At 50.7% G+C, this 15,324-nt stretch overlaps 1 protein-coding gene across 7 annotated transcripts in view; it reads left to right on the top strand.

Annotated features, from left to right (window-relative positions):
• The window catches only part of IQSEC2 (IQ motif and Sec7 domain ArfGEF 2), an 85,607-nt gene extending 70,283 nt beyond the window's left edge, over nt 1-15,324 (top strand). For 4 of the 7 annotated variants that reach the window (XM_075999802.1, XM_012746612.3, XM_012746616.3 and 1 more), the window contains 7 exons: nt 656-822; nt 3,712-3,851; nt 4,753-4,878; nt 7,071-7,170; nt 7,764-7,925; nt 9,647-9,820; nt 10,960-15,324. In XM_075999802.1, the coding sequence (XP_075855917.1) occupies nt 656-822; nt 3,712-3,851; nt 4,753-4,878; nt 7,071-7,170; nt 7,764-7,925; nt 9,647-9,820; nt 10,960-10,973 (883 nt within the window). In that variant the 3' untranslated portion in view covers nt 10,974-15,324. Of the gene's footprint in view, nt 1-655; nt 823-3,711; nt 3,852-4,752; nt 4,879-7,070; nt 7,171-7,763; nt 7,926-9,646; nt 9,821-10,311; nt 10,362-10,959 lie in introns of all 7 variants that reach the window. The other 3 variants (XM_012746607.3, XM_012746606.3, XM_012746608.3) reach the window with 1 other exon arrangement.

Genomic DNA, 15,324 nt, shown 5'->3' with positions numbered 1-15,324 from the left:
TTATTTCAAATACTCACAAGCACCCTATGAGGTAGATGCTTCTATTGTTCCCATTTTGCAGATGAGAAATCTGAAGTTTAGAGAGAGTAAATAACTTGCCTAGAGTCATACAGTGAGTAAGTGGTAGAACTAGGATTTGAACTCAAGTGCGTCTAATCTATCCATGCCCTGAACCATTATATTCTACTATAAATGCTTTGGGGATTAGACAGACCACTTTGGAGCACTTAGAGGAGAAACAGGAGTTGCTAAGAACTTCTTTCCCATAATGGGGGAAGGATTTGCTTTGCAGTCAGAAAGATCTGGGTTTTCATCCTGGCTTCACTATTTACCAGGTCTGTTAACCTTGGACAAGTTACCTTACCACTTTGAGCCTCAGTCACTTCATCTGTAAATGGATTGCTAATAGTTGCCTTGCAGAATTGTGATAGGATTACATGAGACAATGTATATAAATTCCCTGGCAAAGCTCTGTAAAAGGTAGTGATTGTGACTTTTATGTGCTAGTCTTAAGGAAACGCTGAAGAGAACAGATCCCCCCAGAGGGCTAAGTAGGATTTTTTTGGAGGAAAGGGTTGGTGGTGCCAAACTGGGTGCTTGGGTAGGTGGAAATTGCTGATGCCTGAGTCTGGCTTTGACCTCTCCTGCCCTACAGCCAGCGATACTGTGTCTGTAACCCAGCCCTTGTACGCCAGTTCCGGAACCCAGACACCATCTTTATCCTTGCTTTTGCCATCATCCTCCTCAATACTGACATGTACAGTCCTAGCGTCAAGGCTGAACGAAAGATGAAACTAGACGACTTCATCAAGAACCTGAGAGGTGACCAGACTTCCCTATCAGCTTTTCCTGCCCTTCACCTGGGAAGGGAAAGTGGGTGGGCGTAGGGGTGGGGAAGGGTGAGGGAGATCCCATCTGTTTCTTGGAAATTAACCTATAATGCTGTCACTTTCTGCCAAGGTTGGATGTTCCCAGGGCATTCACTTATTAATTAACCTGAATAGCTATTTGCCGATTTACTGAGCATCTACTGTGTACCAGGCTTTTTTAGGCCCTGGGGTTCTAGCTGTGAACTAGTGGCTCTTACAGGGCTTATACTAATTTACTCATTCAGTCATTCACTTGTCCATTTCCCACGTCTTCTTTCCTTCTTTTATGCCCATAACGACTCATTTAATTATTTTAAGTACCTATTCCTCCATTCATGCATTCATTTATCACTTGACCAACCAACCAGCCAGCCAGTTGACATGTAGTGCCTAGTATGTGCCAAACCCCGTGATGGGTGTCAAGGACAATGGAGGGGACTCTGCCATAGTCCCTGCTCTGAGAGAGCTCCCCGTGTGTGGGAGAGACTGACTTGTAGTACCCAGATAATTAACATAGTTAGTTAGATAGAAAGTGAACAGTGATATCAGAGAGGCCAAAAGTGCAGTCAGAGCTCAAAGGACTGAAAACCCATCTCCACCTAGCTTCCCTGAGGAAACAGTATTTTAATTTAAGGTGGGCCTTGAAGGCATGGATAAGGTGACACAATAGAGATAGAGGAGGGCTTACCTAGCAGTGAGAATAACAAAGGCACAGAGGCAGGAAAATGTGGTAAAGTTGTTTAGATAACAATCAAGATGGGGTCGCTGAGCTGATCGGATGAGAGGGTCAGTTGGAACCAATATGTGAAGGCCTTGAATACCAGATGAAAGGTGTCACTTTGATCTTCTTTTTGGTTTATTCTATTGATGTCAAGCCCTGCTTCTCACCAAAGAGCAGCCTACTAAAACTAGCACAGATGTTAAGATTATTTAAACAGAAATGAAAGAGGGAAGTAGAGTTGAAGAAAAAATGAACAAACCAAAAACAAGACAAATTGGCTGACCATCCAGGTTTGCACAGTTGATAGGCTTTAAGCCCTCTGGCAGCTAAGGTAAAAAAAAAATATGCAGTGTGATGAAGGGTGTTCCTTTAGCACTTGTCCAAAGGGGAGGTGTGGGATTTCCAAAGGAGAAGACATTTTCCCTAGCAGAAGGTTTGGAGAGAAGAGTGAGCAGGTTTCTCACAGCAGACAATCAGGAGTAGAGAAGGATGGTGGCCATGGGAGGAGGGAATTAGATCAGAGGCCATTCGGAGCTGTCTCCTAGAATCCTGCCGTTATTCATTCATCCATTCTTTCTGTGTGTGTATGTGTGTGCATGTATCTCTTCCCCTCCAATTATTAAATAAATGGACTAACAAATGAAAGCAATACACGCTTATTTTGGAAATTTTGGCAAATTAGAAAGTTTCTTTTAATCACCTAAAATTCTGCCCCCTAGAGGCAATCATAGTTAATATTTTGGTGTATTCTTGTTCTTTCTCCATGCATACGCAACTTTTTATTTTTATTTATTTTTTTGAGACAGAGTCTCGCTTTGTTGTCCAGGCTTGAGTGAGTGCCGTGGCATCAGCCTAGCTCACAGCAACCTCAAACTCCTGGGCTCAAGCAATCCTTCTGCCTCAGTCTACCGAGTGGCTGGGACTACAGGCATGCACCACTATGCCCGGCTAATTTTTCTATATATATTAGTTGGCCAATTAATTTTTTTCTATTTATAGTAGAGACAGGGTCTCGCTCTTGCTCAGGCTGGTTTCGAACTCCTGACCTCGAGCAATCTGCCTGCCTTGGCCTCCCAGAGTGCTAAGATTACAGGCATGAGTCACCGCACCCGGCCATCAAGTTTTTATATAGTTAAGATCATGTCATATACGCAATTTATTATCTTACTTTTCTCACTTGCTATAAGAATTTTCTCATGCTATTGAAATCTTTTTGCAAATGTCAAATTTTTTTTTTTTTTTTTTTGAGACAGAGTCTCGCTTTCTTGCCCAGGCTAGAGTGAGTGCCGTGGCGTCAGCCTGGCTCACAGCAACCTCAGACTCCTGGGCTCAAGCGATCCTCCTGCCTCAGCCTCCCGAGTAGCTGGGACTACAGGCACGAGCCACCATGCCCGGCTGATTTTTATATTATATATATTAGTTGGCCAATTAATTTCTTTCTATTTTTATGGTAGAGACGGGGTCTCGCTCAGGCTGGTTTTGAACTCCTGACCTTGAGCAATCCGCCCGCCTCGGCCTCCCAGAGTGCTAGGATTACAGGCGTGAGCCACCGCGCCCGGCCTAAATGTCAAATTTTTAATAGCTGTATACTATCTTATTAAATGGATATACTATCCTTTACTTAACTGTTCCTCTATTGTTAGAACTTAGGTTGTTTCAAAATTTTCCCATAAATAACACTTAGTGAACATTCTTATACATAGCTTGCACATATTTCTGAGTAATTCTTTAGGGCAGATTCCTAAAAGGAATCACTGGGTCTGAACATTTAGGCTCTTGCCAAATTACCCTCCAAAATTATTATGTTACATACTCACTTCCCTGCACTCTGCTTAGCACTGGATTTCATTTAAAATTATTTTTGCTAATTAGGAAGGCCAAAAATAGTATCTGATGGTTTTAATTACAGTATGTTCTGAGTCGTTTAGATAAAATCTCCACCCTGAGGAAGATAGCAATTGGCTGTTGTGTTGAAGGGCACCTTTCCTGCCCTGATCCTGGCTGAGCGGCTGGGGATACCCATTAGTCCTGACCGTTAGTGTGGCCCATGCCTGGGTGATGGGTGTTGTGGAGATCCCCTACCATCAGTGGCCCATATTTATGTGACATATCCCTACCCAGGGGTTGACAATGGTGAGGACATCCCCCGTGACCTCCTGGTGGGCATCTATCAGCGCATCCAGGGGCGTGAACTGAGGACCAATGATGACCACGTGTCCCAAGTGCAGGCTGTGGAGCGCATGATTGTTGGCAAGAAACCAGTAAGTGCATTGGGAAGCTGCAAAGGGGCCAGAGTTTGAGTATGCTTCAGCAACTGAGTGGTAAGTCAATGCACCTCCCTGAGTGCTGGGTGCCGCTTACCTGCAATGCAGAGTGGATGGTAATGGATTCATCAAGGGATCGTAGTGCAGATTAAGTGAGATGCTCCATGTGGATTCAGCATTCAGCACCTGGCATAGTGCAAGGCCCATGGTGGGTGCTGTATAAATATTAGCATCCTTTCTATATCCGGTCTTGCCTGTCCATCCCAAGTGAAGAGCCAAGCTAATGGTTAGCTGAGAACCAAAGCAAGAACACACTTTAGTCTCTTAGCTAACAAACATTTACGGATCCTTTCTACTAAGCCCAGCATTTCACTGGGCCCCAGAGATGAAGATATGAATAAGACATGGTCTTTGTCCTGGGACACTCATAGACCAGTATGTATGCAAGACAAAGACACAAATATTACTGCTGCCTTATGGTCTAGTTTAGGAGAGCAGAAAGGAGGGAGGGGCCATTTTCAACCTGGGGAAATCAGGGAAGACTTCATAGAAGACATAACTTTGGAATTGGGATTTGAAGGAGGGGTGCAATGTAGCCATGCAGAGCTGGACAAGAAAGGCATTTTATACTTGGGAGGCTGAGGCAGGAGGATCACTTGAGCCCAGGAATTTGAGGTTGCAGCGAGCTATGATGACGCCACTGCACTCTAGCTTGGACAACAAAACAAGACCCCATCTCTAAAAACAATAAAAATAAAGGCATTCCAGAATACTCCTTATATCAGAGTGATACATACATATCGGAGGTAAACTTCCTCTTATGGTTGAAAGTTAAGGTGCTGGAGGCCTGAAGTTGATGGGCTGGCTTTCTAACACCTATTTCTTCATGCCTGTCTAGGTCCTGTCTCTTCCTCACCGTCGACTGGTTTGCTGCTGCCAACTCTACGAGGTGCCAGATCCAAACCGCCCCCAGAGGCTGGGGTTGCATCAGCGGGAGGTCTTCCTCTTCAATGATCTCCTTGTGGTATGGGCACTGTGGGGGAGGAGGTGGAAGGGAGATGGTAAGCTTGGCCCCTGGGTCTAGTGTGAACCATGTTGACATTGGTATGGAGCGTGGCAGGCAAGGTGCTCTGCCGTGCCATCTGCATAGTTTTGGGTAAGCCACAGGCCTTCTCTGCCCTTCTTTTCCTCACGGATCTGTTTGGAGGAAGTGACAACCACCCAGGGGCAGAAAATATGAGGACTATGGGAGTTGACGGATTTCCAATCTGTGAAGTAGTAGGGAATGTCACTGTCCACTTCAATGGCTTGGCGAGTTGAGTCGGGGGAGGTGAACCTGTGACCCCCAGGATCAATCTGAAACCTCTAAGTGATGGAGATGCTTGAAGTGACTCTTAAAACTGTGCTCATTACCAGTCCAGATATTTGTCTTTTAGGGATGGGACTCTTAGGACTCTGCAGGTCAGAAGGGACTTTCAGGGTCTCCAGGGCAAGAACCAGCTTCCTGGATGGTCCCCTGCTTGTGTGACTGCAGAGACAGAAAACTGTCTTCCTCCAGAACAGCCATTTGCCTTGTCAGACAGCTCTAGCTGCTAGAATCTATTTCCCTATGAGTTTGCTCCACCGATCTTCACTCAAATCTTGGGATCACAGAGAACAAATATTCTCTCTCTGCTCTGAAACAGCTCTTCAGTGATTTGTGGACAGTAATCCTGTCTCCCTCTCTTGGTCTTCTCTCCCTTAGAACAGAGTTTCTTTCTTTCGTTTTTTTTTGAGACAGAGTCTCGCTTTGTTGCCCAGGCTAGAGTGAGTGCTGTGGCATCAGCCTAGCTCACAGCAACCTCCAACTCCTGGGCTCAAGCAATCCTTCTGCCTCAGCCTTCTGAATAGCTGGGACTACAGGCATGTGCCACCATGCCCGGTTAATTTTGTCTATATATATTAGTTGGTCAGTTAATTTCTTTGTATTTATAGTAGAGACGGGGTCTCGCTCTTGCTCAGGCTGGTTTTGAACTCCTGACCTTGAGCAATCCACCCGCCTTGGCCTCCCAGAGTGCTAGGATTACAGGCATGAGCCACCGCGCCCAGCCAGAACAGAGTTTCTTAATCTCAGCACTGTTTACCTTTGGGGCTGGATAATTCTTTGTTGTGGGGAGCTGTCCTGTGCACTTCAGGATGTTTAGCAGCACCTATTAGATGCCAGTAGCAACCCTTTGACCAGAAATGTCACCAGACATAGCTCAATGTCCTCTGGGGGGCAATATCACCCCCAGTTGAGCATTACTGCTTTAGACGAAGCACCTCCGATGCCCTCTCTGAGCCTTAGTTTCCTCCTCTGTGAAATGGTTCTAATCCCTGCCACACAGGGTTGTCATGAGGATGAAATAAGAGGTCATATGTGTATTAGCCTTGCCCTGAAGAGTGCCTGGCCCATACAGGTGCTGAGGCAACTTTTAGCCATCCCTCATATCCTGACACCAGCGTATGTCTGGCTCTGTGCTAGGCACTGGGTAGGCCAAGATGAATCAGACTCAGTCCCTGTTCTCAGGATGCTTACAATCTGAAGGACCAAAAAATGTGCTTTGCATCACTATGAACTGTAACCATCCTGAAATCAAAACATTTGCTGTGAAGAGCCGCTTGCAGGCTGCCTAAGGTGTTTGCAGCCTGTGTTACTTGAGTCCAGAGTGCCCAAGTACTTGCTAAAGACTTTGAGCTGTTGAGAGGAAGACTCCTTAACTCCCTACATAGGTTGGGCAGAGAGTGCCTTTAAGTGCTGGCTCTGGTGAGGGTGGATGAGAGAACCTGAAAACCAGACTCCTGCCCTCCAGGTCAGCAGGGGGCGATCACACACTCAGAGGACTATCATAGAGCCCGACAAGGGAAAGGTACTGAATCAGCACTCTGGAGCTCAGAAAACGGGGGTAAAAAATCTCTGTGAGACATTAGAACAGGCTTCTTTGAAGGAGCAGCATTCAGTTAGTTCCTGTAAATACTGTAAACCCTGCTGTGCATCAGGAACTTGCATTTTCTTCCATCTCTCCCATTCTGTTCCTCAAGCTTCCGTTCTCCCCAACTTGGGGGGATGTGTGTTTGTGTGTATATATTTGTCAGTGGGGGTGGGAAGGGAGGGTGGTTACTAGAAATAGGTGCCATGTGGAAAGAAATTCCCCACCCCAAATTCTGCCTTTTGTCTTTTTCCCACCCCTGCCAAAGGTCACCAAAATTTTCCAGAAGAAGAAGATCTTGGTGACATACAGCTTCCGTCAGTCCTTTCCCCTCGTGGAAATGCACATGCAACTCTTCCAGAATTCATGTGAGTCCCTTTTTGGATCCCAGCTCCCAAGACTCCAAGCCATGGCCCCCATGCTCACCCTTCCTCCATACCAGCTCCAATTCTTGGAGTCCTTTATGACTGGGCTAAGGTGTCCAAAGTACCTACTTGATCCCAGGATGAAGGGCAGGCCAGAGTGGAGCATGACTTGGGTCTAGCCCCTGGGGAGCTCATGGTCTTGCAGAGAACCATAGTGTGTGTGTTCTCTGGTGAGCCAAAAAGAAGGCACTCATGCTGTGTTCCGAAGGACTGAACCAGGAGGAGCTCTGTTGGGTGGTAACTGGGCAGAGAAGCAATGTGAGCTGAGGCAGCGGTGTGAAGGAAAGGGATTTCAGAGAGCAATTCTACACTGCTGGGTTTGCCTTTGCATCCTGGAGTACAGGAATAAACAGGGCCATGGCTACCAGGAGTTTGGGGGCTTTGGGGCAAAGGGGAGCCAATGAAGATGCCCAAGCAGAGGAGAGTTGTTGTAATGTCATGACTGGATATTAGAAAAATTGTTTCACGGATGAGCCGCCTTTCGTCAATCCCGACAGAGGTGCCCAACCTTCCCTCTCCCCTCCCTTTCCCCACAGATTACCAGTTTGGGATCAAGTTGCTGTCCGCAGTACCTGGTGGGGAGCGAAAGGTCCTCATCATCTTCAATGCCCCTAGCCTCCAGGACAGGCTGCGCTTCACGTCCGACCTGCGCGAGTCCATCGCGGAGGTGCAGGAGATGGAGAAGTACCGTGTGGAGTGTGAGTAGCCCAGCCATGTACGTCTCCTGCCCCCTTTCCTCACACAGTGTCCTGCAGAAACCAAGAATCCTGTCCTCTGACACTCTCACAGTTGAGGGTTAGCTTATCCAACCCTCCTACTCTCATTCCAGGAACCCTTCAGCCTCTGCTTGAATACCTTCAGTGACAAGGGGCTCATTACCTCCTGCCCTCAGATTATTATCCCAAGCCCTAATTATGAGCCAACTCTTCCTTCTAGTGAAAGGCAGCAAGGAGAAGAATCAGGGTTTTAGAAGTAGGACTCTAGTTTTCAATCCCAGGTATGCTACTTATTATCTGGGTAAACTGGAGCAAGTCACCTAATCCTCTGAGCCCCAGTTTCTTCCAATACGAAGTTAGGATAATGAAATCTTCACAGAGTCGTGGAGATGAAATGAGACAAGGCAGCCAAAGTGTCCTGCTACATGCTACGTGTTCAACAAACATTATTCCCCATCCCACCCTCTCCTCTCCTCTCCTCTCCTCTCCTCTCCTCTCCTCTCCTCTCCTCTCCTCTCCTCTCCTCTCCTCTCCTCTCCTCTCCTCTCCTCTCCTCTCCCCACATACCATTTCCTGAGCTGAGTCCCAGTGGCCAATCTCCCAGTCCCCAGGAGCCACACCATGCCATTTTGATCATATACGTAATGGAAAATAGTGATTATATCTCATTCCTCCCGATGCCCTCCAAGTTTTCTCTTCTCCAGGCTAAGCAGTCACAGTTAAGTAACATGGTGTTAAGGAGAAAGAGGCAGGCAGACAGAGAGAGAGAGAGAGAGAGACAGAGGCGGCGGACAGCTCCTTGGTGAGGCCTTCACAGTTCCAGGGTCTATTCTACTCCTCAGCAAGACTGGGTCAGAAATTGCAGTTCATCAGATGTCCTTGAGACCTTGGGGAAATCCAGAGAGAGATTAGCAGACCAAGATGAGTAGGGGAGGGCAATAGACAAGTGTTTCCATGACCTCCATGGGGAGGTGGGGTGTAAGGCCAGGAGAGCCCAGGCTCTGGAATCAGGCAGACCTGCTTCCAGAATGTCAGCTCCACCATTTCCAGCGATATGACCCTGGGCAAGCTCTAAGACCTCTCGGATTCTCAGTTTCTTCCTCTGTGCAATGTGGATGCTAACACTTACCTCAGAATTCTTGTGAGGACTGAGAGAGATCAAGTGTGTGTAGCGCCCAGCATACTGACTGGTGTGTGGTAGAGGATTAGACTACTGTCACTTTCCTGCTCCTGCCCTGCTAGGAGTCCCTCTGCTCTGGAGCAAGGTATCTGAGAACAGAGTGAACTCTGGAAAGATTGCCCTTTGCCATGGACTGTAAGGGCCATCCTGTTCTTACTCTGAACCATCTGCTGTGAAGCTCATTTTTGAAGGGCAGGGGTGCTTTGGGGAGACCGACAGCAAGGGAGGGGAGAAGGAGAGGAAGGAGAGGGCAAAAAGAAGAGGAAAGGAGCAGGAAGCAGGACTGAGAGGGATGAAGGGAAGACTGAGTAGGGACAGAGGGTGTGAGACAGGGGTTGGGTACTGACGAGCTTTGGAGATGAAGCTGCAGTTTGGAGGGAAACAGGTGTGGGGTACAACAGGAGGCCCAGGGGATAGGGGCGGGAGAAGAAAGGAGGAAGGCCCATGGAGCACTGAGGTAAATCAGGTGGACTATCATTCCTGTTCCTGACCTTTGCTCCCTGTCCCCCCCACTGCCACCCAGCGGAGCTGGAGAAGCAGAAAGGTATGATGCGGCCTAACGCCTCACAGCCCGGAGGGGCCAAGGATTCAGTGAATGGGACGCTGGCCCGCAGTAGCCTGGAAGATACTTATGGTGCAGGCGATGGGCTCAAACGGGGCGCACTCAGCAGTTCCCTGCGAGACCTCTCGGATGCAGGTAGGTCTTCTGGGCCCCTGCCCTGGGTTGGGAGACGAGGGGCCAGGTGTCTTCTTTGCCTCCTGTCACTGGCCGCCAGCCTTCTTTCCACCTGCCGCACACGCACACACCCTGCCTTCACCCAGAGCCCTGGGCGCTGTGCTGCAGGGGCCTGGGAGCCAGGTCAAATCAGATGGAGCCCAGCACTGGGGCCAGGGCGTGTGAAGTGGGGGCCACAGTCCTGGCCCCTCTCTCTCGCTGCTCCACCTCTCCTCCTCTGCTCCCTCTTCTGTCTCTCCTGTACCACCGCTCCTCCTTCTCCATCTTATCCTCCTCTCTCTCCTCCTTCTCCACTTCTCCTCCTCCCCACCTCCCCCTTTTCAATGGGGTAAAGGGATAATGGGGTGTCTATCCCCGGGAGGGGCCTAGGCCTGGTACCCAGCTCTGGAGCCCATCAGGGTGGGGAAGAAGGGTTGCTGCTCTGACGCTGGGCTCCTTGCTTGTGGGTGCAGGGAAGCGGGGGCGGCGTAACAGCGTGGGATCGCTGGACAGCACCATCGAAGTAAGTGCCAGCTCTTGCCCCACTCATCCTCTGCATGAGCCCTGCCCTGGCCATGGAGCCCCAGAGGAGGAGGGGACCTGTTGCTCCCTCCTCTTCCCTGCTGGGAACCATGCGGCTGCCTCTCCCAGCCACCACTCTCTCCATCTGTCCTCAACTCTGTCTGTCCTCATTCTGCCTGTCTCTCAGTCTGTCTTCCACTCTCCCGTGCCCCCTCTCAACCTCAGGGCTGACTCTGAGTAGGGATGCGCTTGGAGTTGGGCCACAAGAAGCTCTTACCTCCAAGTCCTGCTCTTTGACCCTCAGCAAGTCGCTCTGCCTCTCTGGGCCTAACGTTTTCCCTGCCTGCAAAATGGGGATGAGGAGAAGGTACTGCTACTTCTTCCTCTCCTAGCTGAGGCTCAGCTGAGATAATGGTTGTGACAGCAGAGCTTTGCAAGCTGGGGAGCTCCATGTACAAGCACAGGACTGTTACTTGGTTTCAATTATGACTTGGGGGTCCCTGTCTCCCCAGCCTCAGCCCTCAGGGACAGGGGTGGAGTTTAGGGTTGGGGGTTTAGGATGTCTAGACCAACCTGACTTACCCCCTCCCCCCTTCCAGGGGTCTGTTATTAGCAGTCCACGCCCTCACCAGAGGATGCCACCTCCGCCCCCACCCCCGCCGCCAGAGGAGTACAAGAGCCAGAGGCCCATCTCCAACTCCTCATCCTTCCTGGGCTCCCTATTTGGAAGCAAGCGGGGCAAGGGGCCCTTCCAGATGCCACCACCGCCAACAGGCCAGGCCTCTGCCTCCTCTTCATCTGCTTCTTCCACCCACCACCACCACCACCACCACCACCACGGTCACAGCCACGGTGGCCTGGGGGTGCTGCCTGACGGGCAGTCCAAGCTCCAGGCCCTGCATGCCCAGTATTGCCAAGGACCAGGCCCTGCCCCGCCGCCCTACCTCCCTCCCCAGCAACCCCCTCTACCCCCACCCCCTCAGCAGCCCCCTCCCCTGCCCCAGCTGGGCTCCATTCCACCACCTCCCGCCTCAGCCCCACCTGTGGGGCCACATCGCCACTTCCATGCCCATGGCCCAGTCCCAGGGCCCCAGCACTATACCTTGGGCCGGCCAGGCAGGGCCCCCAGGCGGGGAGCTGGAGGACACCCTCAGTTTGCTCCACATGGCCGCCACCCCCTCCACCAACCCACGTCCCCATTGCCCCTGTACAGTCCTGCCCCCCAGCACCCTCCAGCCCACAAACAGGGCCCTAAGCACTTCATTTTTAGTCACCACCCACAGATGATGCCAGCAGCAGGCGCTGCCGGGGGCCCTGGATCCCGGCCACCAGGAGGCTCCTACTCACACCCCCACCACCCCCAGTCACCATTGTCACCACACTCACCCATCCCACCCCACCCCTCCTACCCACCCCTGCCCCCACCCTCACCTCACACCCCGCACTCACCCCTGCCACCCACCTCTCCCCACGGCCCGCTGCACGCCTCTGGGCCCCCTGGCACAGCCAACCCACCCAGTGCGAACCCCAAGGCCAAGCCAAGCCGGATCAGCACCGTGGTCTGATGAATGAAGAGAGTGAGCTGGGGAACAGGACGTTCTGGGGAATCCACAGGAGAGGGACCTTGCACCCTCTCTGCTTCCTCAGTTTTTTCAGAAATATATATAACATAGCAATGTCCTCCTCCCCACTTCCTCCCTGTCTTGGGGCCCTTCTCTAACCCCCTGCGGTTGCCATGGGGTTTCCTTCCTGATTCAAAGACCCTTGCCACTTGAATCCTGGACTCAGGGTGCTCCAGTGCTGGGGAGTGGTGAGGGCTTTTCAGAGATCCTTTTTCTCTTTTTCCTGTCTTCCTCTGCACCTGCCCTTTCCCTGGAGGTCTAGCTCTGTGGCCTCAGACCTCCAGGCCAGTGTGAGCTCCCTTTCAACTCTGGCTGGTGGAGAAGGGCAGGCGTCCAGAGCTGGAGGGGTGAAGGCTTCCCTAGGGCTCCTCTGGCCGTGTGGGGCTAGGAGAGCGCTCTGTAGAGTTGTGGCCAAACCTCAGTTGGCTCAGCCCTCTCTCTGACCTCAGGGCCTGGCCACACACCTCCATGTGTCCTTCTGTCTGATGGAGGACACAGACTGTCAATGCACTTGGTGGGTGGGACCCCGCTTGTGTTGGCCCCAAATGGGGCAGTGCTTCCTCTCTCGAGCCAGTCTATGCTCTCTCTCCAGTAGGCCCCAGCCCAGACCTCTTTGGCTTCAGGAACTTGCCTCGCCCTGCAATGTTCTTATCCTCCTGATCAAAGTCCAGACAGGTTTTGGGGGAGCTCAGGTCTGGGATGAGAAGGGCACTGCCCTCCCTCACCCATATTGCATGCCCCCCCTCATTCTCTTACACCTACCCCCCTACAACTGAAGACAATGCACTTTACAGATATTGCCCACACACACCTCTCTGGGGCAGGGCACCCAGCATCGGCCCTGGGGAGAGATGCTCCCAGAGGGCCACTATGAGCCCAAGATGTCCTTCCTGAGGCAGAGATTGAAGCCATCAGAGCCGGGGCTGGGAGCCAGGATGCCTGAGTCCTTCTGTCCATCAAAATCTCCGCTGCCTCTCCAGCCCTTTTGCAGCCTGTTTATTTATTATAAATATATTTTTTACAAGCCCCAGCTCCTCTTCTTGCCCCGCATATCCAGCTCCTTTCTCAGCTCCTGCCTCCTTCTCCTCTCTCCACCACCGGCTGCAGTACAGACAGATAGACAGACAGACAGATGGACCCTGGCCGTACAAAGGGCCAGGGACCCTGGGGCTTGGGGGCAGGGGAGGGTGGCAGTGGGAGGGACTGTATGGAGAGGAGCTGGGGTTCAGGCATTGTCTTTTTTCCTCCTTGTATATAAGAATGTATATTTGATGCCTCATAAAAGACCTTGTGCTCACCTCCCGCCTCTGCCTCCTACTTACGCCCCCCTTCCCCACTGTGGAGCCCATGGAGAGAGAGGCCATAGCCCAGGGAGGTGATGCGGTAACAGTAGAGATTCAGGCAACTGGGTGGGCGAGATGCTTTGGTTGGGTGGGAGATGGGGGTGAGGGAGGTGTTCCTGTCTCATTTCATATACAGTCTGCGTGACAGAGTGGCAGGAGTATGGGCTTTGGAGTTGATGCAGTTCGTATCCTGGGGTTTTCACTAGGTGTATGAACTTGGGCGAGACACCCTCTCTGAGTCTCAGTTTCCTCCATTTGAAACTCAAGGTGATAAGCCATTGCTGCGTGGAGGTAAGGGACGTCAAGCAGCTGGGATGGAGTTAGTTCAGCAAGTTAGTTCCCTTGTCTTCTTTTCCCAGGATGGATACTTCCTTCCACTCCTGTGGCATCTAATCTCACCCTATGGCTGGCCTGGCTTTGCCTTGGTGCACCATGCCCCCCAGTGGCTGGTCACATTTCTGTCCTTGAGGGTAGGGAGATGACTCGGAAGGGACTAGATACATTTTAAGAGCTCTCTGTGTATACTTAGAATGTTAGATAACAAATAGCTGGGCTCCCTTTCATTTACAGAGGAAGGGACAGGCTGAGAGAAGAGAAGAGTCTTTCCTAAGGTGACACTACAAGTCAGGGTGGGGGTTCCTGACTTGTAGCCTAGGCCCCTTTCCAGTCCCCCAAACTGCTTCTCTATGAAACAGATGTGTTTCTAGCACCACTCATTATATCCTGGGTCTTGGCTTGGCACAAGAGAGATGGGGCCAAGCAATGGCTCTTAGTTAGGGAAAGCAAAGTCCCCAGAAGCAGCATTCAGTCAATATTTTTGCTGCCTTCCTAGAATCTGGGATGGCCTCTAAAAGGGAAATGTTTGGATGGCCCCACTCTTTAGCAGCTTGGACCAAGGTCTTTGTTTTTTTCCTCATATGCACATTTAAAGGCATCCCAGGGATGACAACTAGCAAAAGCAGGAGCTGGGGCCATCTAAGCATTTTATGCTTCCTCATGGACCAGACTTGAGTGTTTGAAGAGCTTAGACCCAGTGGGTCCTGAAATCAAGTCCAATCAGCGTTTTTTGGTATCTTCCCTGCTGGACCGCACTGGACTACCTTTGGCTGCTCCCCTTTCTCCTGCCTTCAGCTTGATGCTGATTGCATCTTCCCAAAGCTCATTTTTTTTTTAGTGCTCAACTCCTGGCTCAGTGACTTGACTCTGCTGCCTTTGGCAAGTCACCCAGCCCTTCAGAGCCTGGTCTTCTACCTGTAAAATTGGGATGACGATTTTGCAGGACAATTGTTAACAGATGTACGTGAAGTGCCTACTTCCTGCCAGACACACAGGCCACCTACAGAAAAAGATGCAAACTCCTTGTCTTGACATTGGGAGGTTCCCCATAGGGTGGCCCAGCTGAAGATATCTGTAGTCTTAACTCATTCCTCACCCATACTTTGGCCCTCTGCTCACTGTTCCCTGAAAATGCCTGTGTATACTTTCCAACCGCAGTATTTTACCTGTGCCTTTCCCCTTGCCAGACATACCCCTCCCAACATCCCTGATGAAGGTTTCCCCACCCTTGCAAGATGGGCTTAAAGAACCCATCCTTCACAAAATGTGCCCTTCATCACATTCTTCGAGATCCTTCATGTCATTATCTATCTTCCCCACCAGGCCATAGTTGCTTGGGACTGATACTGGTCTGAATCATGTCTGTTCAGAGTACTGCTCACTACAGTGCCTGGCACAGCACAGATATCACTAAAATTTTGTTGATCAAATGAATGAATGGTTCTTTCTAAGCTAAGTCTTAGAGTTATGTATTTTTGCATTAGTGAATTTACTGATTGATGCAACCTGTGTACCAAAATTTGGGGCCCCTCTGGAACCTCTTCATGCTTCTGTCAGCTCTTTGCTAAGTTCTCCTTCTCCCATCATGGCAGTCCCAGCACTGGGCTGTGCCTGCCCTGACCCTCTGCCTCTCCATTTCTCTGAGGACCTGAACATGCCTATT

Source organism: Microcebus murinus, unplaced genomic scaffold (genome assembly GCF_040939455.1).
Source record: "Microcebus murinus isolate Inina unplaced genomic scaffold, M.murinus_Inina_mat1.0 scaf008_hap2_Mmur4.0, whole genome shotgun sequence".
Lineage (NCBI taxonomy): Eukaryota > Metazoa > Chordata > Mammalia > Primates > Cheirogaleidae > Microcebus > Microcebus murinus.
The sequence above is the reverse complement of the archived record's forward strand: the minus strand, read 5'-3'. Positions and strand labels throughout refer to the sequence as shown.